The 21,725-nt window shown below is 37.2% G+C and overlaps 1 protein-coding gene across 4 annotated transcripts in view; it reads right to left on the bottom strand.

The window, feature by feature from the left end:
• Positions 1-553: 553 nt before the first annotated feature.
• Positions 554-21,725, bottom strand: part of CPT1A (carnitine palmitoyltransferase 1A) — a 38,462-nt gene continuing 17,290 nt past the window's right edge. For all 4 annotated transcript variants that reach the window (XM_064425055.1, XM_064425057.1, XM_064425056.1 and 1 more), the window contains 15 exons: positions 20,891-20,992; positions 20,056-20,193; positions 19,121-19,198; positions 18,311-18,418; positions 17,403-17,490; positions 14,898-15,093; positions 14,152-14,340; positions 13,043-13,148; positions 11,246-11,362; positions 10,204-10,368; positions 9,353-9,487; positions 8,153-8,305; positions 7,053-7,157; positions 5,143-5,235; positions 554-3,655 (listed from right to left, as the gene is read on the bottom strand). In XM_064425055.1, the coding sequence (XP_064281125.1) occupies positions 3,569-3,655; positions 5,143-5,235; positions 7,053-7,157; positions 8,153-8,305; positions 9,353-9,487; positions 10,204-10,368; positions 11,246-11,362; positions 13,043-13,148; positions 14,152-14,340; positions 14,898-15,093; positions 17,403-17,490; positions 18,311-18,418; positions 19,121-19,198; positions 20,056-20,193; positions 20,891-20,992 (1,860 nt within the window). In that variant the 3' untranslated portion in view covers positions 554-3,568. The remainder of the gene's footprint in view (positions 3,656-5,142; positions 5,236-7,052; positions 7,158-8,152; positions 8,306-9,352; positions 9,488-10,203; positions 10,369-11,245; positions 11,363-13,042; positions 13,149-14,151; positions 14,341-14,897; positions 15,094-17,402; positions 17,491-18,310; positions 18,419-19,120; positions 19,199-20,055; positions 20,194-20,890; positions 20,993-21,725) is intronic.

Here is a 21,725-nt window from a genome sequence, read left to right as displayed (position 1 = left end):
TACCTTCAAGAAAAAGGGCAAAGGAAGGAGACATTCATACACAGTGTGATAAACTGTAAGGAAGCTAACTAAGGAAGCTAATCACAAAGATTTTTCTAAATTTAATTTTCAGCTTCTGGGACAGAGACCAACAAACTTTCATTATCTTCAACTTATCTTTCTTCCAAGGAAGCAACTGTTCCACCTGATCACGTCTTTATTATCTGTATGACTGCTCCTTCTGGAGGGAGAATGCTTGAAGTCGAACACTGAAATTTTTATGTGGCATCACTACAGAAAAAAGAAAGTGGACACAATTTGATGGCAGACAAGGCTGAATCCACACGTTCAGCTTCTTTTGGGAGATTTAATTCCTTGTAGTTTTAACTGTTCATTAACACATTCCCTATTAACTAGAAGACATGTTTAAATCACTGCTAAAATAAACTGAACAGTTCACTGCTGCTGTTCCCAATTGGATTTAACAGCAATGGTTTAACAAATCCTGAATTTCAAGTGACTACAGCAAGGGTGCTGGGAAGAAGATACAAAAGATATTCAACATTGTTCTAAGTAGTGGTAATTGTGAAATTTTATTTTGTTTTTTGAAGTCACAGAAGGAAGTAGAAAATAGAGACAAAGTGTTGGACATAAATAACCAACAACAGATGTAAAGTAACTAATCAAGATTAAAAAAAAAATCCACCACCTTAAATTAATATATTTTACATGAGAAAACAATTGGTACAAAGGCTGAATTAGAACCATGATTTTCAAGGTCAGGCACATACTTCCCTAGTCCCTCAAAAGCCTCAAGCCTTAAAAGAATGTTCAGCTGGGAACAGTATTAATCCTGAACAATGGCACCCTGTAAATGGACTCCATGCTTTCCTAACTTCTGCCATGAAATAGCTGAAATAATAAATTTGAAAAATGCTCACTCAAAGTATATTCCACCAACTCCACACTGCCATTTCATAAACAGAAAAAATTATCATCATCCAACCTAGTCTTTAGCCACCTCCTCAACCCTAAGTTTGATCTCCTAAATAACTAATTGAGAATGAATGGTTCAAAGTTTTAGTATCAAATTAGCAGTTTTACTGGAATACGAACATTTAACTTTACAATAAAATACACTGTACTAGAAGGGTCATTCAAGTCTAGGTAATTTCAGTTACATTCCTATGGCTTTGAGCAAAAAAAAACCCAAGCAGTTTTACTGTATGTACACAATATTGAACATCAAGATTTAAATTATTTATTAATAACCTACATTCACTGTGGATTTCTAAGATTTACATCCAAAAAGCATATTTTATTTACATGCTGCTGACATTTTAAAGAAAAAGAAATAAAATATTATCTGTTCAGGGACTATATCTATTCCAAAATTTAAAAAGATACATTTAACACCACAGAATATTTTAAACATTTACAATAAAAAACAGCTTTCTGTGCCAATCATACTTACTCTCCAAGAATGCAAAATTGCACTAATTACAATTAGACTAGAAACACTTAAGACCTGAGAGTCAAATCTAAACCTTTTTTTTTGTTTAAAGAAAATCCTAAAAGCTAGTATGTTAATTTAAACACAGACTGGTCAGTGGTCAATTTAAAAAAAAAAAAGCCAACACCAAAAACAACCCCCAAAACCCCCAGTGCATTATTTTTGCAGCTCCAAAAATAGATCACTATAAAATTGTTGCAGTAGCTTGGTAAGTGCCAGGCCTGCCAGATGCAGTAAGGCTTATTTCAAAGTGTCCTTTCCCACACACTGTACCCTAATCAAATAATGAGTGTCTCGGATCAGCTCCTGTGAGGATTCCCACATTTATGTAAGCATGCAGTCACTTAAGTATGCATCTTGGATTTTTGAGGGTTCCCACCCCAAGGACACACACACAGGTGTTTGAATAGCTAGATCAGAGTAAAAATAAGCATGAAGAGGCATAGAAAGTTAGAAATACTGGCCAGAAAACATTCAAAGTCTAATGAGAAGTTTTATATCCACCCCAAGGGTCTTTTAAACTCAGCAGAGCTCAGGAGCATCATTCACTATATTAGTAACCATCATGTACCTTATATAAAATAATAATAACAAAAATGGTTGTGCTAACAAGTACACTTTACTGCACTGCAGGATGTAAAAAAGTACCACAGCCATAAAGCCTGGGGAAGAGAAGCATCATGCAGAAGTTGCTCCATTTGGTAGCAGCCATTTTATTTCTGTACTCAGAAATGCCATGCTCCTTCCTGAGTGAAAAAACTTCCCCTCCCTCCCTCTATCCTTCAGAAACTGCTTGACCAACAGCATCTCCCAGGAGAGGTTTGAGAAGGCCATGATTTTCTCACTCTGGAGCTATTTCACATGGCTTTAGCAGCTTCCCTTCTCCTGCAGGTGGCTGGCAATGCAGCAGTGGTCCTTCAGGGCAGACTGCAATCCATCAGCCCACACAGGCAGCCCGGCTTTGCAGGCTTCCCAACAGCTTGGGAACAAAATCAACATTTCCCAGGACCCAGAAACCCAAGTGACCACCAACTGCACCCACCAAAACAAACACATGAATATCTGCTAATCCCAAACAAAGTCAGTCCTGCCCTTCCTAAGGACCAACCTTTGCTATTTCAGACAGGAGCATTTCATTAGAATTTTAAACCTGACTGCACCATTTGGCAACATATTCATGTCTGCTTATGCCACTTCATCCTAATGTGTAATGTGAAAACCAGATCTGCATTGCTACAACCTTCCCTCTTTCACCACTGAAGCAACTCCCAGCATGTGCCTTTTTCCTGGGCTAAGGATCTCTGTTCTTCTAAGGCACTTGCATGAACAAGCACACAGGTCCATTTATTTATACAGAAATAAAATCAATGTCACAAACAGGCTTGCAAGCAGTAAGAAAAATGTGATACCTGCTAATGAGGGGACACATTGTACTATCCAATGGCAGGGTTTCTTTTTTTTTTTTTTTGCTTTTCAAAAATCGTAACATTTCTACAACTTAGTGTGTTAAGGTGGGTTACAGCAAGGATTTTTTAGTATGCTTGACAGAATTTACCTCTAAAAAGAAATCAAGGAAGGCAAATGCCCACAAGTTTTGTCACACATTTGCATAAAGCAGCAGATACATTGAAGAACATTCTGCTATTAATACATAGCCAATCTAGCTTTTTCTAGTATTTAAGTTGGTGTGTTTTATCCCTTTGATTCTGGAAACAAGTAAACGAATTTAAAGTTAAAAAGAAAGAGAAAGTGTATACAAATTAAGAGAAAACTGCAGAAGTAAGAATATACATGACTTCATGCAATGATACTATGCTTCCTCCCTAGAAACACAGAAGATTTTAGAAGTCATCCTTTTTTGAAATAAGCTCTTCCATACTACTGACAAAAAAAACCCCAAAACAAACCACAACAAAAAAGACACATTTAATATACTGCTAAGGTTTTAATAGGTGATCAAGAAGGTGCTGACTCAGTTTCTTCTCCAGCTACTCTTCAACAAACCTTGCTCTTGTTCACTGTGCAGCAGAGTTCTCATCCCAGCAAGAGGAGATTGCTTGGCATCAAGAAAGCAGATCACTTGGTACAGTTTTTGCCAAGGTTAAATAAAGCCATGATGTCAACCATTGCTTTCTCGATGTTCTTTCCAAAGCGATGAGAATCCTTTAAAAACAAACAAACCAAAACCAAATACTTGTACTGTCCATCAACAGGTATTCTTCAGAAAAAAAGAAGAAACTTTCTAATATTTTGTAGTTTTCGAGCTTCTGGAATGCAGGCCTCTATTTTGCCACAAAATGGGGATTTTAATAACAGAACTTTTAATGCTATACAGATTCATCCAGGTTTATGCAGTACTGACCAATGAGTTCTTCATTAAGCTTTTACTTTCCTACAGTCAGAAATGGGATCATATCCTCTTGAAATCAGATGCATGCATAACTTTCAGCTACTTCAAAATTGCTGGGTTTTGATATTGCTTTTCCCACAAGAATTTGCAACAGCTCATTTTGAGAAAACAAAGGAGTGTTCAGTGAGTGGATGACTAATGACCAATAAGTACTGAAAGAGCATAAAATTATTTTTATTTGAGTTCCTATCAGAAATGCTGAATCATTTGCCATTGAAAAAAGAACTGGAAATGAAACTTTCTAAGTGTAAACAAAACAGGAAGTTGTTCTGTTTATTCTAAGCATAGATGAATGGTACAAGAAAGAAATTAAGATTACAAAAGTAAATTATTAGCTACATTACAGGATCTACTACAATGACCCTATTAGTATCAAGGCCACACACACAAAATAGCTGCCTTTTGTGTATGGACCTTTGACTTGATTGATAAGTAAAAAGAACAGAGTGAAATTTAAAGTACAAGCTAACATGCATCTGAAGAACAATTTCAACTATGAAAAAACCAAAGTTGTACGTCCTAATTTTTAATGATTAACCAGAAGCACCATGATCTCCTGGACAAGTTAAGGTCAAAAGAGGAAAACTAGGTCAGCTATGTAACCCTGAATGAACTCAGCATATTTAGTAAGGCCATAAAAATATAAAGGGGAAGGATGAATTGAACTCAAAGCAGTCTCCACAACAGCAGCATATTCAATGTATGACATCTGCTATTCTCTAATAATGGGTGTTATTTTAATAAATTTTTGATTAGTTATGTTTCTTAAGCACAAATTATAATTTATGGGTCAGCTTTGTTCAGTATTATTTAAACCAGGAAGACTTAAATACACAACATACATTTTACTCTGTCTTTTCTGTCTTTACAGCTGCAGCCTGAGACAAACCAAAACTGTAATAAGAAAACCAAGATATGCCCATCTTTCTGTTCAGGGACACATGTGATCATTTCACATGAGCTGCAGGGAACTACACACGTGCAAAGATGAGCCTGGGCCACGTGTTTTCTTTACCCTTGAAAATGTAAGTGAAACAGAATATGGTATCCTTGATTCATGAAACTATTAAATTTATACAGCTGGAGACAAAAAGCTCCAACAAAGCAGCATATACTGAGAAAGAAAAAAATACATTATTTATATTTTAGACAATGAGTAGGACAGTTCTATAAGCACACAGCAGAACAGATTTATTAAACCATAAGGACTGATTCTATAAACCAAAGGACTGACTCTTACCGTCTCAGAACAAGATATTTTGCTGGAGACATGGAAATGGATGCAATTTTCACCCAAGATCATGTAAGAAACACCATAACCATCATCAGCCACCTAGGGGAAGAAAGAAGAAAAAATACCTTCTAAACTTTTTCCTTAATTCTCAATCAACTTACGTACAATTAAGAAATTGTTAGTTTTTAAAATCAGTTGCAATTTCCTCAAGTAAAATTTCAACTTCTATATTTAATGCATAATTTCTGAAGATTGGCTCCACATAAGGAATAGGTCTAGTCTCATCTGAAGTGCCTGGAATAACCACTTTCTGAATATTTGTCTGTAATATTTCCCAGCTTTAACCGTTTGTAATGAAATACTTATTCAGGTATTTTTTGGAAATAGAAAGGCAATAGGAAGTCCTGGTGCTAAGCAGCTATACAGCTTCAGTGCTTAAGCAGCAAGGAATAAATTAGTTCAGTTGTAGACCTAAACCATCAGCTTCCTGGGATCATCCTGCAGATGTAAACAGTATAAAAGCCTTGCATCACCAAAAGCCTTGCCAAATGCAAGTTTTCTTTTCAACATTAACAGCATTAACTGTGCCAAGTTTCAGACTGATATTATATTCAAACTGTGCCAGGTAAACACAGATTATCCTGATGTCACCCCTCTTTATGTCTTTCCTAACTTAGAGGATCACAACCTTCCATGTCCTTGCTGCCACTGCTGCTAAGCAGTCTGACAATCTTCTCACTCTTCTCACTGTGAGTGCTACAGATAAACTCTACTGAATGCTTAAAAAACCCTTTAAAACCAACAAAAACCACATGCATGGAAAACTGATGCACTGAATCTCTGGGCTAACTCAGCAAACCAAAGCACAGTTTTTGTAAACAAAACCAAAAGGAAAACAGTGTTAGAAATTCCTGCAGTCAAGACCCTTTTCTACTGCCTTTTGGGCATTCAGAATTCTGACTTCATAATGGCTTGAGGAAGTCAGTATCTCAAAAATGAACCTCCTTGATACTGCAAGTCAAATTCATTCCAACTTCAAAAACTACTGAAAGCTGAATCAGAAACATGAATCAGTAAGTATCAACAATTTAACACACCCCACCTCCCATGCCCCAGCTTGACAAACCAGCCAAAATACACTGGACTTGTCACCCATATTTCTGTGGGGCAAAGAGCAATCCTGTGATACCTCTCATTGCTCCTTCAATAGAAATGCTTCTTGAAAACAGATTAATCTATTATAATAGCCCCATAAAGGCTGCTTAAGAGGTCTTGTTGACACCAATATTCTCATTAATGGCCAAGCTCAAATACCAATAAAATATCACAGCAACTAAGCAGCTTGTCAAATCTCCACCACTGCTTTCTTGAAAGTCTACAGAAGCCATAGAACATGGCTGTATTTTTGACTTGGCCATTATTCACTCTTAGGTGGGCAAGCAGTACAATGTGAGCAGCTTAATCTAGAGGAATGTATGAACATATTTATTCATCAAGCAGGAAATAAAAGAACAAGTGAAGTATAAGTACATTTACAAAACCCAACCTTCAAATCTAATTTAAGTAATAAGGCATTTGTCACTGTAATAACAGCCTGATGTACAGAAGATCTGGGTACAGGCAATGTGGTAAGAACCCCAATTTCATCAAATCTCTCTGCCATGGAGCCATGTACCACATTTCATAACTGTGCATTTCCTTAGGAATAATCCCTTCTTGTAGTGGGATACCAGCAAAAGGTGATGCAGATTTTTCTGAGCACAGCCACATCGTGGGAAAGTATTAAATACAAACATCTAAAAGCATGAGCTGCCTCTTTGATATGCAACAATGAGGGATTAAAGACCTGAATTTTTTGACTGGTGTCTTGAATGTAAAACCCTTTTTTAGTGGGTACTTGTATTCAGGGAACATACCGGTCCAAACCCTCCACCAGAGGACAACATCTCTGGGTTCTTCTTCAGATCAATGTGCTGCTGCGGTGTCTGGCTCGTTGACAGCCTCCAAGGTTCTGACAAAACCTTTATCAGATATGAAAGAGATGCAAACAAATAGCAAACACTGTTTAAGAACATGCAACTTTGTCAAAAAGTAGTCAGGATAGCAAGTGCAGTATTGCTTTATAAAGCAATATTAAGGAAAACTTCCATTTCAATGGTATAAAAAAACTAAGAAGCTTAAACTTGTCCTGATGTGGAAACCATTATCATATGAGGAAGTGATGTCAATTCCTCAAAGAGAATAAAATAGAATTTCAATAGAAATGCTACTTCAAACAAGATTATCTGGTCTACAAGCCTTGTAACTTACACACAAAAGGTCTTGTTTTAACAAGATCATTATTAGTCATATTCAAATCCCAGGAAGATCCTACATCAAGATAGAAGTTTGTAAATTCTCTAACACATCTTGATAGCTGGGGAAACTGTAGGAAGTTGTTTTATTCTTGACTTAGCCACATTTAGCAGAGCAAGCAGACAAACACTAGTAGCTTAATTTTGAGGCAAGGTGGAATATATTTTTTATTAACCAGAAAAAATGAACAAGTGCAGTGTAATTACTTTTATAAAATCCAACCTTAAAATCTAGTTTAATTAATAATTTGTCAGAGTAATATACAGCAACATTAATGCCATATACAGCTCCTTTAACTCTTAGTAAATTAAAATGAATTGATTTTGTCAGTTTCACAAGAAAATTCTCAGAGAAAACACACAAAGCAAAAAACTCTTTTCAGTACTGACTATATATTTCCTGCAATTCTAAGTAACATGTCCTATGCTAAAAAGCTCACTGAAAGCATTCTTCTAGGTCTATCAACAAATGCACACATAAAGGAAAAGGACACTACCTCAACAATTTATCAGCAGATGTTAAACAGCTGCAATAGCTGCAATTTTACCTTTTTCCTTAGGAAAACCAGAGCTGTACAAGTATCTCGATCAGACACCACAAGACACTAACTCAGCAAAGGACTAATTACAGTAATGAAGAGTTACCAGTAGAAGTCACCTACCTCCTTGAGGAAAGGAGAGTCCACGGCGAGGTACTTGGACACGACGTAGAGGCAGAAGAGGTGGCGGTCGATGCCGGCCCCGGTCATGGCGAGGCGATACAAGTGCTGATGCTTGTCAGCTGCCTGCCGGAAGAACTTCAGCGTATTTTCTCTCTAACAAAGAAAAAAAGATTAAGAGAACTCAGTTAAGTGAACTGCATTAAGAGTGAAGGTGCAGAAACTAAGTTAAAGCAATGACTCTCAAGCCTTGCGCACTTAAAGGTCAAGTACAAGACAACTGATTTCAAATAATATCCCCTGGCTTTTCAATCTCATGTATTTAATTTTAGGCATTAGCAAGTGTCTGCTACTACCTGCAGTAAATTGCATAATGAAAACTAATCTGTATTTTAAGTGTTATCTAACCCTACAATCAAACATGATTACAACTCAAGTTTACTACATTATTTATGGCTTCTATAGATACTGGTCTTAAAGAGTTACAGAGAGCACATCTCAATGTGATTTAAGAAAACAAATTGCCAGAGCTATTTTAGAAGGCAAACTGCCAACACTTAAGGTTCAGAGGTCCATAAATGCTGGTCATCAAAATCAACATACAAGAGCAACCACTTCTTTCCTGTGAATTATTCTTGCTTCCCTGTCAGAAAGGAAAGCCTAACTGGTATTAGATTAGTTCTACAAATCTATGTTTGAGTTTTACAAGTCACAAAAATTTCACTCGTAATCAGAGTTTCCTGGAGTTCAGAAGCAGGTAAATAAGGGTATATTTGGTCAAGTTCTGCCATTCTTTTTTGGTATGCCCCAGATTTTCTGCTTTATTGACAGAAAACATGGACAATTACCTTAAGGAGCATCTCCTTCCAAAAAAACCCGCATCACTCTAAACGCTTAAAAATTTTTTGGGGACTTACATAGTTGTCTAGTGGTAACTCATGTGCCTTATGTATTATCACAGAATCATAAGTTGGATGGGTTGGAAGGGACCTTTAAGATCATTTCATTCCAACCTTCCATGAGACCAGGTTGCTCAGGGATCCATCCAGCCTGGCCTTGAACACTGCCAGGAATGGGGCATCCACAGCTTCTCTGGGCAACCTGCGCCAGCGCCTCACCACCCTCACAGTGAAGAATTTAGTCCTAAAACCCAATCCAAATCCACTCTCTCAACTGTATAAGGCACCAGCACCATGAGCTTACACTCTCAGTGGGGTCTTCCATGGCTTGGACGAAACGACAGGACTCAACCGTGCACGAACGAACCGTTTCGGTCCGGCCTTCCCGGAACAGCCGCGTCATGGACGCCTCATACGTCAAGGAAAACTTTCCCATGTCCTTGAAAAAGGGACAAATAAGAACTTCAAGGTTTAGATAGACTTGGGCCCACTTTCCTAATCAGTGGCCCAAGCTAAGCACACAGGCTGTGAAGCACTCCAGAAATTAAACTCAACATTTAAGCTTTCAGTAGCCCAATTACGCAAAGATAATAAAGGCAAAAATAAGAGTAGCAGCAGGATTTGATAAACACTAACAGAACAACCAAACTAGCAAGGATGACACTCTGCATTTCATATTCAACCTTCTTCAGTTTATAAGAGAAGCTGAATGTTGCTACACGGGTCTTTTCTAACAGCACATTACAGGAAAGGAGAATTAACAGAAGAAATATGGGTAGGCATTTCTGTTAATCCTCTTAGGGAGTGTCCATGACTACTGCATCCTGTGTGACTCTAATCTAAAAGGTAAATTTAACATTGTTTAGGTTATAACACAGCTACTGGAAGTTTCATATCTTCCTTCTAGTCTAAAATACCTAGGGGTAGACCAATTAAGCAGAAGAAAAAAATTCAGAAATGTATCAATATGTGAACCACTGCAGAATTGATTTCCAGCTCGTAATCTGCTTAGGGTTTGTATCAATTTGCACTGAATGTCTTTAACAACCTTGTACAAGCAGAGCAAGATGACCCTACACAGTGAGATGTTTTAGCCACAGACACATCACACCCAGCCTCAGGAGGTTCTGTGAGGCAGAAACAATCTGCTCTTACCCGGTAGTGAGCGAGCTGCAGGGCAAGCTGCACAAAGGCATCAGGGCTGGTTTTCACTTTCTTTATTAGTCCTTTCCCAAAAGTGTCAAAACAAAACGAACAGAAGTCCACATCATCTGCCAGAGCCACAGCAGTGCTCAGAGACTTCTCAATCACTTCTTGGCACTTAAATAAACAAACAAACAAACACCTGTATGTATACAAACATGCATTCACGGTATTTGAGAGAACTATTGAAAAAGTACAAGTATTTTTAACTGCTAAACAGGAAATACCTGCCTTTATGCATGCTAGGAACATCATTACCTAAATAATTTCCCTTTAGAGAAAGAAAAGAAGCTGTCTTTGCTAGAAAGTTAAAATTAAAAAAGATAATAAAAATGTTTTAAGCCAGTACACATTCAAAAATAACTCTTATAAAACCCACCAGCATTAAAACTCTTCAGATCAGAAGAATAGAAAAGAATGGCCTACAGTTACAGAGTGGCCTTAGTAGTGTGGGTTCCAAGCTCACACACATGCTTAAATAAATCACCAACCATTAGCTTTTTATTCAAAATTAAAATCCAAATAGGTGGTGGCAGTTCTTCTACAAACTCAGACAAAAAAAAAAAACAAAACAACTTAGAAAAATCAAATCTTATTAGATGAACTATAAGCACAAAAAAAGGGAAAGCTATTCTAAGGGAACTATTAGACAAGAGTATTTGTTGTGACAACAGTAATGAAGCCTCAGCCAGTGAACAGTTATTTTAATACAGTCACTATTTAAAAGAGATGGCCACTTATTTCTGACATATTGCCAACCAAGAAAGCTTCTAGTAAAACGTTGGCATTTCCCAGTCAGAATTTTTAAAGATTGATATCAAAACCCCCTGACTTTCTAAGCAAACTGAGTAACGGCTGCACATGAAGTACACAACCTACAGTACTCAAAGGAATTTAGGATTTATTAATAGGGTTATCAATTATTACACAAATTATTTGACCACTGGGGAAAAGAGACGTTTCCTTCTCATACCACTAAATCTTCTGAACTTACTTCTTCTGGAATTTCCCACTGCAGCTTGGTAGGAATGGGAATGTTCGGATTGGGATCTCCTCTGCAATGTCCATCTACTGAATAGCCCAGTTCAAGATACTCAGTTGCCATCACATTCTGCAAACAATGATATTTCTTCAGAATTTTCACTACACAGCAAAATAAAATATACAATCCATTTCCAAATACTGAAAACAACTGCAAGTGAAGCCCCCAGTTTTATAAAAAGAACACCAGATGTGCACCAAACACTTACTCAATTACACTGCTGCATTTTGTTAGATGCTACTGATTTAATAAAAAACTTTTCAATTCAAAACCCACCTCAAACTAAGTAGAAGCAAAAAACTGAACTCAGACTTCACCATCTTTGTTCAATTTAGATTTTAGAGAATTTCTTCAAGTTTTTTATTTGTCAAAACTTATTCATCAAGGAATAATTTATTTCAGAGTAAGTGCAAATCCCCACAAGAACTCAATTACTTTTAATATTTGTATCTTTTTCAAAATTATTTCACATGTGCACTAGAGCTCCTGGGTGGGAAAGAAGAATGTTTCCGAGATGAACAACACAACTTGAACATAAAAGGCCCTGTCTTATAAGATATCAAGCATCTTCAATGTTAAAAAAAAATTAAGAAACAACAAACCCACATACAAAACAAAGAGCTAGCAAAAGATTTGAATCTGCTCAATATGGAAAGAAAAAGCTTGATGATTTACTTCTAATCTCTTATTTTAATTTAATTTTCTCATTTCACTTACTGGTCAGAACATGACAAATATGAAATAAAGCTTAATCCATTCAATTCTAAAACCAGACAATCTGTATAGAGCTAACAACAGACAACTTTCTAGAAAATTCAATCTTGCTTCAGTAATCTTAATTCTTAGCAGAAAAATGTATCAACTAATATTAAGTACAGATATATGAAATAAGCATATAAAATAATTCATTAAAAGCAAAAAAAGTATCCCTCTTTCATTGAGATAGTCTACACTGCACTGTCATGTCACTCTCAAATCCATTTGGCCTTCTTTCTTCCATGGGTGGAGAATGCAATGAGGCTTTTTTTAAAATTCTTATACCCATGGAAACACTTCCATAAAAAAACTCAGAAATTACTTGGGGGCCAGTTAGATGCAAGACCCATTTGCACAAATATATACAAAATCAAAATTAAAGAACATTTTTGAAATAGTTTTAATTGATCTAACTCACGTAACTGTACGTTTAAGGTTCAAAATGAAAAAAGGAGAAAATCAATTAGGATTTCAAGAATTAAACTAAGCATATGGAGAATGCAAAGCAAAGTGCATTTATTGCATTCATTGCAAATAAATACAAGAGATAATGTCAACAGCATATCAGTCTGCATCTTAGCAAACAATGCTTAGACAAAAAGCTAAACTGTGTATAATTTTTTAAATTTTAAAAGCTTGGGAGTTTTAGAGCACAAGAAAACTTAAGAGCTTTAGGAGAATGTTCATACAAAAAACACAATGCCATATGAAAGAGGCAATGATCTGTGGATTTAAAACATTAAAGAAAAGGTAGCTGGGGAGCTATATCACTCTTCTGTGAAGACATCTAAGCTCACTGAAATGCTGTCCTTCAAAAAATAGCAGCAAGGGTTTGGGCTCTTTTTCAAATTCTACAGCTGTTGTAGATATAGGCCCCGGGTCACTCATCAGCAACACGAATGCAAGGGATTGAAAGTTGCTGCTGGACTTTGGGGCTGCCTCAAGCCCCTGTCACATTATCTTCTGCATTAGCTCTTTGTGCCAAACACCTACCTCCCACAGGTGTCCAACAATAGGAGCATCTGCCCAGGAGTGCTCTGCATTCAGACCCATTCTGCCATTTTTGAATATTATAAGAGTGAATGTCTTATCAAACCACCTACAAAAGAAATCAAGATTTCTTTATGGTTTTGTACATTTCAAAAGCGTTTTTGTATTGTAACTTCCTCTCTCTCTAAAATTCACATTCAAATGCATTAGAACTTATAATTTTTTTAAATAAGAACATTTAAATAAATAGACAGAAATTTGAACCTTGTGAATTTCAAAAAGGCTAACTACAAGGCCCTGCACCTGGGTCAAGACAATGCCCAGTTCAACAGACTGATGGATGAATGGATTTTTCAGCTCTGTAGAGAAGGACTTGGGGATGAAAAGTTCATCATGAGCTGCCAAGGTGCACTTGCAGCCCAGAAACCCAATCACGTCCTGGCCTGCTTAAGAAGCAGCATGGCCAGAAAGGTGAGGTAGGGGATTCTGCCTCTTGGTCTCTGGTGAGATCCCACCTAGAGAGCTGTGTCCAGCTCTGGGGCTCTCAGCACAAGAAGGACATGGAGCTGTTAGCTGGGTCAGAGAAGAGTCATGAAAATGGCAGGAGTGCTGGAATATTCTCCCATGAAGAAAGCGTGAGAGCTGGGCTTGTTCAGTCTGGAAAAGGCTCTGGGAGCATCTTCTTGCAGCCCTTCAATATATAAAGAGAGCTTATAAGAAAAACTGAGAAAGACTTTTTATCATGGCTCGTAGTGACAGGACATGGGGCAACAGATATAAACTGAAAGAGGATAAATTTAGATGTGTTATAATGGAAGAATATTTTTTACAGTGGGCTGGTGAGACACTGGAACAGATTGTCCAGAGAAGATGTGGATGCATTGTCATTGCCAATGTTCAAGGTCAGGCTGTACTGGGCTTTGAGCAATCTGATGTATTGAAAATTGTCCCTTTCTGTAGCAAAAGGGGTTGGAACTAGATGAAGGTCCCTACTAACCCAAACCCTCCTGTAATTCTATGGAATTTATCAACTTAAAAGTCATCATTAATCCATATGTATAAACCAAATTCTAGAAAAAATGAAGGCATTTTCCACAGTGTCAATACTGCACCTGTCATAACATTTGCCATGTATCAATGATTTTGCATATGCATCCAGGGACCTCACTGGGTCCTCTTTCTTGTACCCCTGCTCCATGTCATCCAATGTCACAAAAAATGCTGCTTTCTCAACAGCATCTAAGGACTGCTTGTTCTTTCCACGGCTAAAATAAGCCTGACGAGCCTTAGCCCATGGTACTCTGTAAAAAAAAATAAAATAAAATTGGTTTGTAGCCAGATTACATAAATGTGTCAATGTTTGATTACCTTTAAAATCACTGTGAGACATTCCTCCTACTTCTGTGGAATTTGACACAACTACTTTCTTTGCATTTAAACTATGAGAGCTGTGAAAAGCTCTGACAATACTGGTACAGTGGAATCCTAGGAACCAACTCAACTCATCATCACATGCAAAACCTCATCCTCAGAAATTCAACATTTCTGCACATGCATTACTACAGCATTGATCCTCTTCACTTAAAATTAAACCAAAGAAAGTGTCTATTATAAGGAAGAAGACAACAGTAAAAATAATAATCTGCATATAGGATTGCCACTGCAAAATTTTTTTAACTCCACACAATTACAAGTGACTTAAGCACTGTTACACATCATCAGTATATAAAATCAGTGACCCAGGTATGAAAAAAACTGACTGCAGACTATTTAAAAATTCTACATCCAATATTCAATGATTATGTTATGCAATGATTTCTAAATACTAAACTTATTTAAAAAGTAATAACCACCATACCTATCTCCTGCAGTAAGAGCTGCAAGTTTCTCTTCACCCGGCTGAGGTTCTGAATCATCTTCAAGAATTCTCTGTATTTGCTGTTCAATTTCTCGGGGTCTCAACAATCTGCCATCGTGGTACAGCCACACTTTGAAGTAACGGCCCTTGTGATACACAACAATGTGTTTGCTGTCTTTCACATGCTGGAGGGTATCTAGAATTGCAATCACTTAGGTGAACACAAAGCTGAAGTCTCAAAACACTAATGCACTAAATAACATCAGATGCCTATTGCGTGCGCTCCAAGTTATTTCAGCACCCCATGGTATTTCATCACAAAGGTGCCCACGTGGAACAGTCAAATACTCAGATCTGACAACCATTTCCACATACAGCACCATCAGTTTCCACACTGGAGACCACTATTAAGCAACTAAATCTATATTTCTGTATCTGAAAATCGAGCACTAGTTGTGTAGCCTTGTGAAGCAGTCAGCAAAGAATATGCTAGATGAGTATGAGAAAAGGTATTTTTAAATCATTTGCACTCAGGTCCTGGACAACTCATGCAGAGTCTTAAACTCAGAATTTATACCATCACCTTTTGTTTACATTTGTCCTGGCAGATGCAGAGTGAATATTCCATATATGGCCAAAATGTGTAATGTTATGTGAAGCAAAAAACTAGGCCACATTTTTTCCCTCATTTTACTATCTGCTGGGCTTAACTGGGATAAGCCTAAATTTAGTCAAGAAGGCATTGCATGAAACCACAGGTGAAGTCGTTCACTCCATAGCATGTTTTGTCAAAAATCATGACTATTTAACAACTGCTCAAGTGACAGGATACAATGTTCATCAAGATTTATCACCAATTAATAGGAAGACTATTTTTTCTCCTTTTTTTTTCTGTAGGAACTGTAATGTACATAAAGTAATTGAAATCAGGAGACAAGGAGTCAAGATGCTCATGAGAACATGTGAAAAATGTTTTTGGAACTCACTCAGACATATACTGAATGACACAATTGTTTTTCCTTTAGAGAAGACATACACAAATGACACAACTGTTTTTCCTTTACAAAAACAGAAACACAATAAAATGGAAAAAGTATGACAGGAAATGTGAAAAGCCTAGGAGAAAAATACAGTAATTATTATACTGACTGTAATTTAATTTGAAAGACTTGAAACTGTGGAGAACCACTAAGATATACAGGATGTATTTTTATCAGGTGCTAGTTAGAATGAGCCAGTTCTACACATCTGTGCAAAACTCATTTTAGACCGAAAAAAAGCCAATGCTAAATGCAAACTGTTTATACCTTTTATTACATGGAAAGGGCAAGGGTTGCACTCTCAGCACTTGAAGTATTGCAGTATTCTAAATAACAGTAGCTCATAGACTAAAGTTGTCCAAGAGAGATTTAAAAACCTGCTTGTCTATTCAAGCTACTGGTTATGACACGGAGTAATGATACCAGGGATGTTCTTTCCTTCAGTTTACAGATAAAGCTGTCTGAGGCATAGCTTGAAAAAAAAATCCACAACAATCTAGCAAAGGCCAGCAGCAGAACTGAGAGCAAAGTCCTTATCTGACACATACACCTACTGCTTTATCCACTACCCAATGCCGCTTCTCCCCCTTATCCAACTTCTTACAGCAAATGTCAGCCTCCAGCAGGGAAGAGTGGGCAGATCCCTGCATTTGTTTAGAAACTCTTTGTTTTGAATTCTGTAGTTGAGTGGGAGTAACAAGTCTGAAGGCAGTTTGAAACATCAGAGTGAGTTACAGGCCTCACAGAAAGTAAAAAAACCCCATCCTGTTTTCAAGTGGCAGCCCGTACGTGCATTCCCAACGGAGGTGACTAAACAATAACTCCTGCTTGTATTTCACTGGGATGCTGCCACAAGGATGCACTGTTGGGTAAACAGGTGAAATCAGCTCTAAGAGGCTTTTCAGCATATGACATGATCAGAGAAGCCTAGATACAGCTTAAGCTATTGTAGAAAAATACACCAGCACAAGTCTCCACTAAAATCGGCTGTGAAGCTCTCAAAGAGAAAGCAAATGAACAGCAATGTTTTCTTCCACCTGCTGATTAAAAATGGTAAGTCCTTCTTACCTTCTGACTCCACTTACAGTGACAAAACTTAGGAAAAAAAATAAAAGGCAACAAAAAAAAGCCACTTTTAATACCTCAAAAATCATCTTGATCTTGGAAAAATAGAAGTAAAGACGATTTATAAATTCAAAAACAGGACAGACAATATTATCTTGAAGTTGTTTTTTTTTAATTTAAGTAAAGGAGAAAAACCACTAAAAAAGCTTCAAAATTTCCCTAAAATGAAAAACATCTAGGAACTCTACAGCAATCTATTACAACCTCAGTCTTGGAACACAGTATTGATATACACTTGTGCCAGTCAGATCTTTATCTGGAAAACCAGATTTGTGGCACAAAAGACACCAAGCCCTGAATTCCATCAAGGTGCTTATTCTCCTTGGCTGGCCTTGCCTACCTGATTCCTCTCCTGGGATACGGGAAGTATTAAACATCCTTTCCCACTGAGCTGAGCAGAGTGGAACAGTGGATCCCATCAAAAGAATCTGTGAAGCAAACATACATTAAAATGTCATTTTGCAAATACAATTAGAAAATTAAAATTGACCAAGATCTGGTTAAACAAAGTCTTCAGAAGAGTAAGATTTGTAACACATTAACGCAGTGTTGAGTTTTTTCCTCCCCATTCATGGTTTTTCCTTAAACTACATGTGGAATATTCAAATGGAAATTCTAGAACCATTATTTTTTCTCCTTCTACCAAAAACTCACCCACCATGAGGGAAGACTGAAGCTAGCTAGCACCTGAAATCCAAAGAGTTTTCCATGGGTGGTCTGGATGCAAAACTTTACACATGCAGCATGCATTACCCCTTAATGCATTCTTTTAAGCTATTTATGGCTGTGTAGGAACAGAAGTTCACATTTCTCAGATTTGTAGTTCCATACAATTAATTACATCCCTTCAATGATCTTAAAAAAACTACTTAATTGCTTCCACAGTCGTTGTTTACTACAATACACAGCCATTGGATGGTACAGGAACTCAAATGGGATATGCCAATCTTTGCTACCTAGAAATTAGTGCAACACAGGATGTTATCATCATCTTAAGCTCCCACTGGCCCACTCTTGGTGGCCTCCAGACCCTTATTCCAACCATCCTGTATTGTATCCATACAATTCTCTATTTTTGGCAGTTGCTAGTTTCTGCCCCTGTGCAATTCAAGTGACAGCCAAGATGATTTGGACCATAAAAATTCATAACAATAAGACATTCCTCTCCTCTCCCATTCTGAACACTGGTCAGCTTCTCACAGACTGTGCTGGAAAAAGATCAAAAGCTATTTAAACTGATATACATACTGGCTTGATTTCTTGTCTGTCCAGTTTTTTCCGATAGAGCAGGATGGCATGGATAACATTACCAGCTCTAGCTGCCTGCAGGGTTGTGGGATATAAAGAAAGGAAGTCCTGTAAAGTAGAGAAGAATCATAAGTTAATGATTACCAGGCTACATTAGAAAAAAAACCCAAACCTGATAGTACTTCTCATCCACATACTTAAATGTTTATTCTGGATAATGTAGAAAAAGCTTTAAAATTTATGAAGTGCACAAGTGCAGTGAGCTGAGGAAACTTTTCTTCAGCAGTCACAGTCTCCTTAAACATTATTAATCATTTGAGTAGAAAAGACAGTGCTACATAAAACTTGATCCAAGACCATCATATTTCTTTTTTGCTTTTTATTTTCAGTCTTTTACAATTTTACTTCCTGTACGTACATTTGCTAGCGTGACCACACGCCTCCTTCAGCTGTGTTACCCATTAAGTTTTACATGGAGCTTTTGGAAGATTGCTCTTTACAGTAAGGACAAAACTGTTGAAGTCATTACTGCATGAGTTTGCCGAAGTTTCAGCTGTGCTAGGGCTGTTAAGATAGGTGTATGTGTCACATACTTATGTGTATATATATTTATATGTCACATACTTCAGTATGTGATGTACCTGAAGGCACCTGAAGACACTGGCTTCAGGTTGTACCAGAAGAAAGAAAAACAAAGGTTACATGCTCAGTGGCAACAGATTTCTAAGCAGAAAGACTCCATGAAGTAAGATGCCTGCCAGAAATGTTACAGTTTCTATGCAACAAAAGGTGTTTACAGGATTTACCTACCATTGCAAAATAGTTGCTATTAACCATGATTGGTCCACGTCCTCTAAGGTAGATATATTCTTCCCACCAATCACTAACCTGCAGCAGGAAGGAAAAAGAGAAGCAGTAAAATCTCATCATTTCCACAGATTATGTCCTCTATGTTGATGGCTCCACCAGACAACATTCCATCCAGAAGTGGGAAGGAAACTGCTAGCACTTAAAAAGACAATAATCCCCACCCTGCTAATTTCTATCAGACTTCAGGGAAAACAGGGAAAAAAGGGCGAGAAAACTAAATCAAATTCAGCTGTATCTCCCTGATAAGGTTTCAAAGAAGTCATGATCTCCCCATAATATTTAAAATGTATCAGATCTCCTGAGTGCTTTACAGCCTTTGCCAGGACAGGTTAGGCTACCTGGAGTATGTTAGACAATATATCAGGAAGGAATTAATATTACAGTTCTCACTATGATGTTCAGGGTTGGATTTTTTTTTTTGTTAAGAAAAAAAAGAAAAAAAAGAAAAGACAGCTCACCAACTCAATTAGATACAGTTCTTTATTTTTCTTATATTTGCCTCAGCCGCTCTATATTAAAAAAACTGTTCTAAATCATTCTTCTAAACTACCTGGGCAGCCAGGCCCATTACTGAGTTATCAAGCTCAACAAGCAAATAAACCAACCCCAAAAGCAACCCTAACAGTAAATTCTCCAGAATAACAAAATGCAAAATAAGAATTCATTTTTTCAAGTTTCATTCACCTTTGCTCACCATACTGTTTACCAAATCACACAAATTATTTACATGCAAAGTCACATGTACTTTAGTAAAATATTAAGCAGTTTCAATTTCCTTCTTTTACATTTAAGAAATAATGCAGTTTAAGCCAAAAAGAGCACCAGGGAACAAATAATGTAATTTGAACAACTGAGCCTCCTATTTATCTACTTACATAATTAGTGGCCCACCAGGATTTTAGCTTCAAATACCACTGAAGCCTTGGTCCCAAATTAAAAGCAAAATCTTTGGCAAGACCCTCCATTCTTTTGAACTTTTCATCATCCATAAGTGGTCGAACTGACTCTAGATACTAGAACACAAGAAAAGAATTAGCATCAGTATAGGAACTAATATGTAGCTTCTCACCATTCCTACATAAAGCACTTGAACAGTAAAGATTATCCAGTCTCAATTCATAAGGCTGCAAATACCATGTTATTTTAAAATAAGACCATATGCTCTTCTAAACATCTGCTGCAAACTTCAAAAAATAAAATATTTTTTTCAGACATTTGTGAGGAAAACACAAGTGGAAGAGGTAACTTTCCTAACTTTTCCACCCAAATGGTAAGGCATGCGGTTTCTTCAGTAGCTGACGGAGATTTCTTTTTTCTCCTCTAAAAATCAAACCTTCAGTTTCTGTGACATACTGCCATATTTACCCACTTTGCTACAAAGTTTTGAGTTATAACACACACATTTTATAACACTGCACAACGGGGGAGGATAACAAAAGTGTGCTTCAAACACCCTGGAAACCTGACTTTGTGGCACAGCCTTACAACAGGCATCATGCCATCCAGTGTGAATCACACCGGCTTCAAAGTGCCACCAGTGTCACTGGTTTGTCACAGCCTTTATTTTCATTTCCATGCAGAAGTTTGAATCTGTTACACCATATTAATACCACAATGCAGTTTTTCATGAGGCATGGCAGAAACACGCCAAAAGGCATCTAGGTATGGATCCTGTGTTACTGAAGAAAATAAACTGGTGAATGTACATACCCTATTAACTGTGTCTTTAACAGCTGGAACTGGCAATCGTGGTAAAGATGTCTGGAAACTGTACAACATGGGTTTACGCCCTGAGAAAAGTTTTACAAGGGTCTGGAGAAAAGCAAAGACAAAATACACACCCCAAATTATTAGGTTAAATGGAAGAAAAACGACAGAGTAAATGTGTAATGTAACTCATTGTCCTTTTCACTGGTGAACTGTACTGTACTAGATGTAGGAAGCTACCCCATTTATCACGGTTTCACATGTGAAAAAAGGCCTTGACAGAAACTAACTTCCTAAAGGTTAAACAACATGGCAGTGGAAGAGCAAGATAGGCATGATCATTCCTGACTTCCCAGTTATCATCCTGTCTCAGACAATATTGCTGTTTATGTAGGGCACACCTTGATTGCAATATAAATACAGTTACTTAGCACTACTTTCCTTCATACATCCCCCTCTGGAAAGATTAAAAAACTCACATCTACTAGCTGACCTTTTACTATATTACATAGTAGATACAAGAAACATATCTAAATTGTGCTTCAAAACACAATCATTATCAAGCCTGTGACTCAGCTAAGGTTTCTAGATAACTACAGCAACCTTTAAAAATAATAACTATGCTTTTGTATCATGTCTTAATGTTTCCCAAAGTTACAGCTCAACATCAATAACAGGATCGATGTTACAGGAGTTAATTCAAGCATGAATCAATCTCAGGTAGTCTACTGCATGATTTGAACATACCAAATTGTGCAAGCATGCCAGTGTTACACTCAGTGCTTGTGTTACAAAAAAACCCCCCAGCAACGAAACAAAAAAGCCAGAGAGAACTCAG

Source organism: Passer domesticus, chromosome 6, assembly GCF_036417665.1.
Source record: "Passer domesticus isolate bPasDom1 chromosome 6, bPasDom1.hap1, whole genome shotgun sequence".
Classification (NCBI taxonomy): domain Eukaryota; kingdom Metazoa; phylum Chordata; class Aves; order Passeriformes; family Passeridae; genus Passer; species Passer domesticus.
Note: the sequence above shows the minus strand (reverse complement) of the source record. Positions and strands in the feature narration are given on the sequence as shown.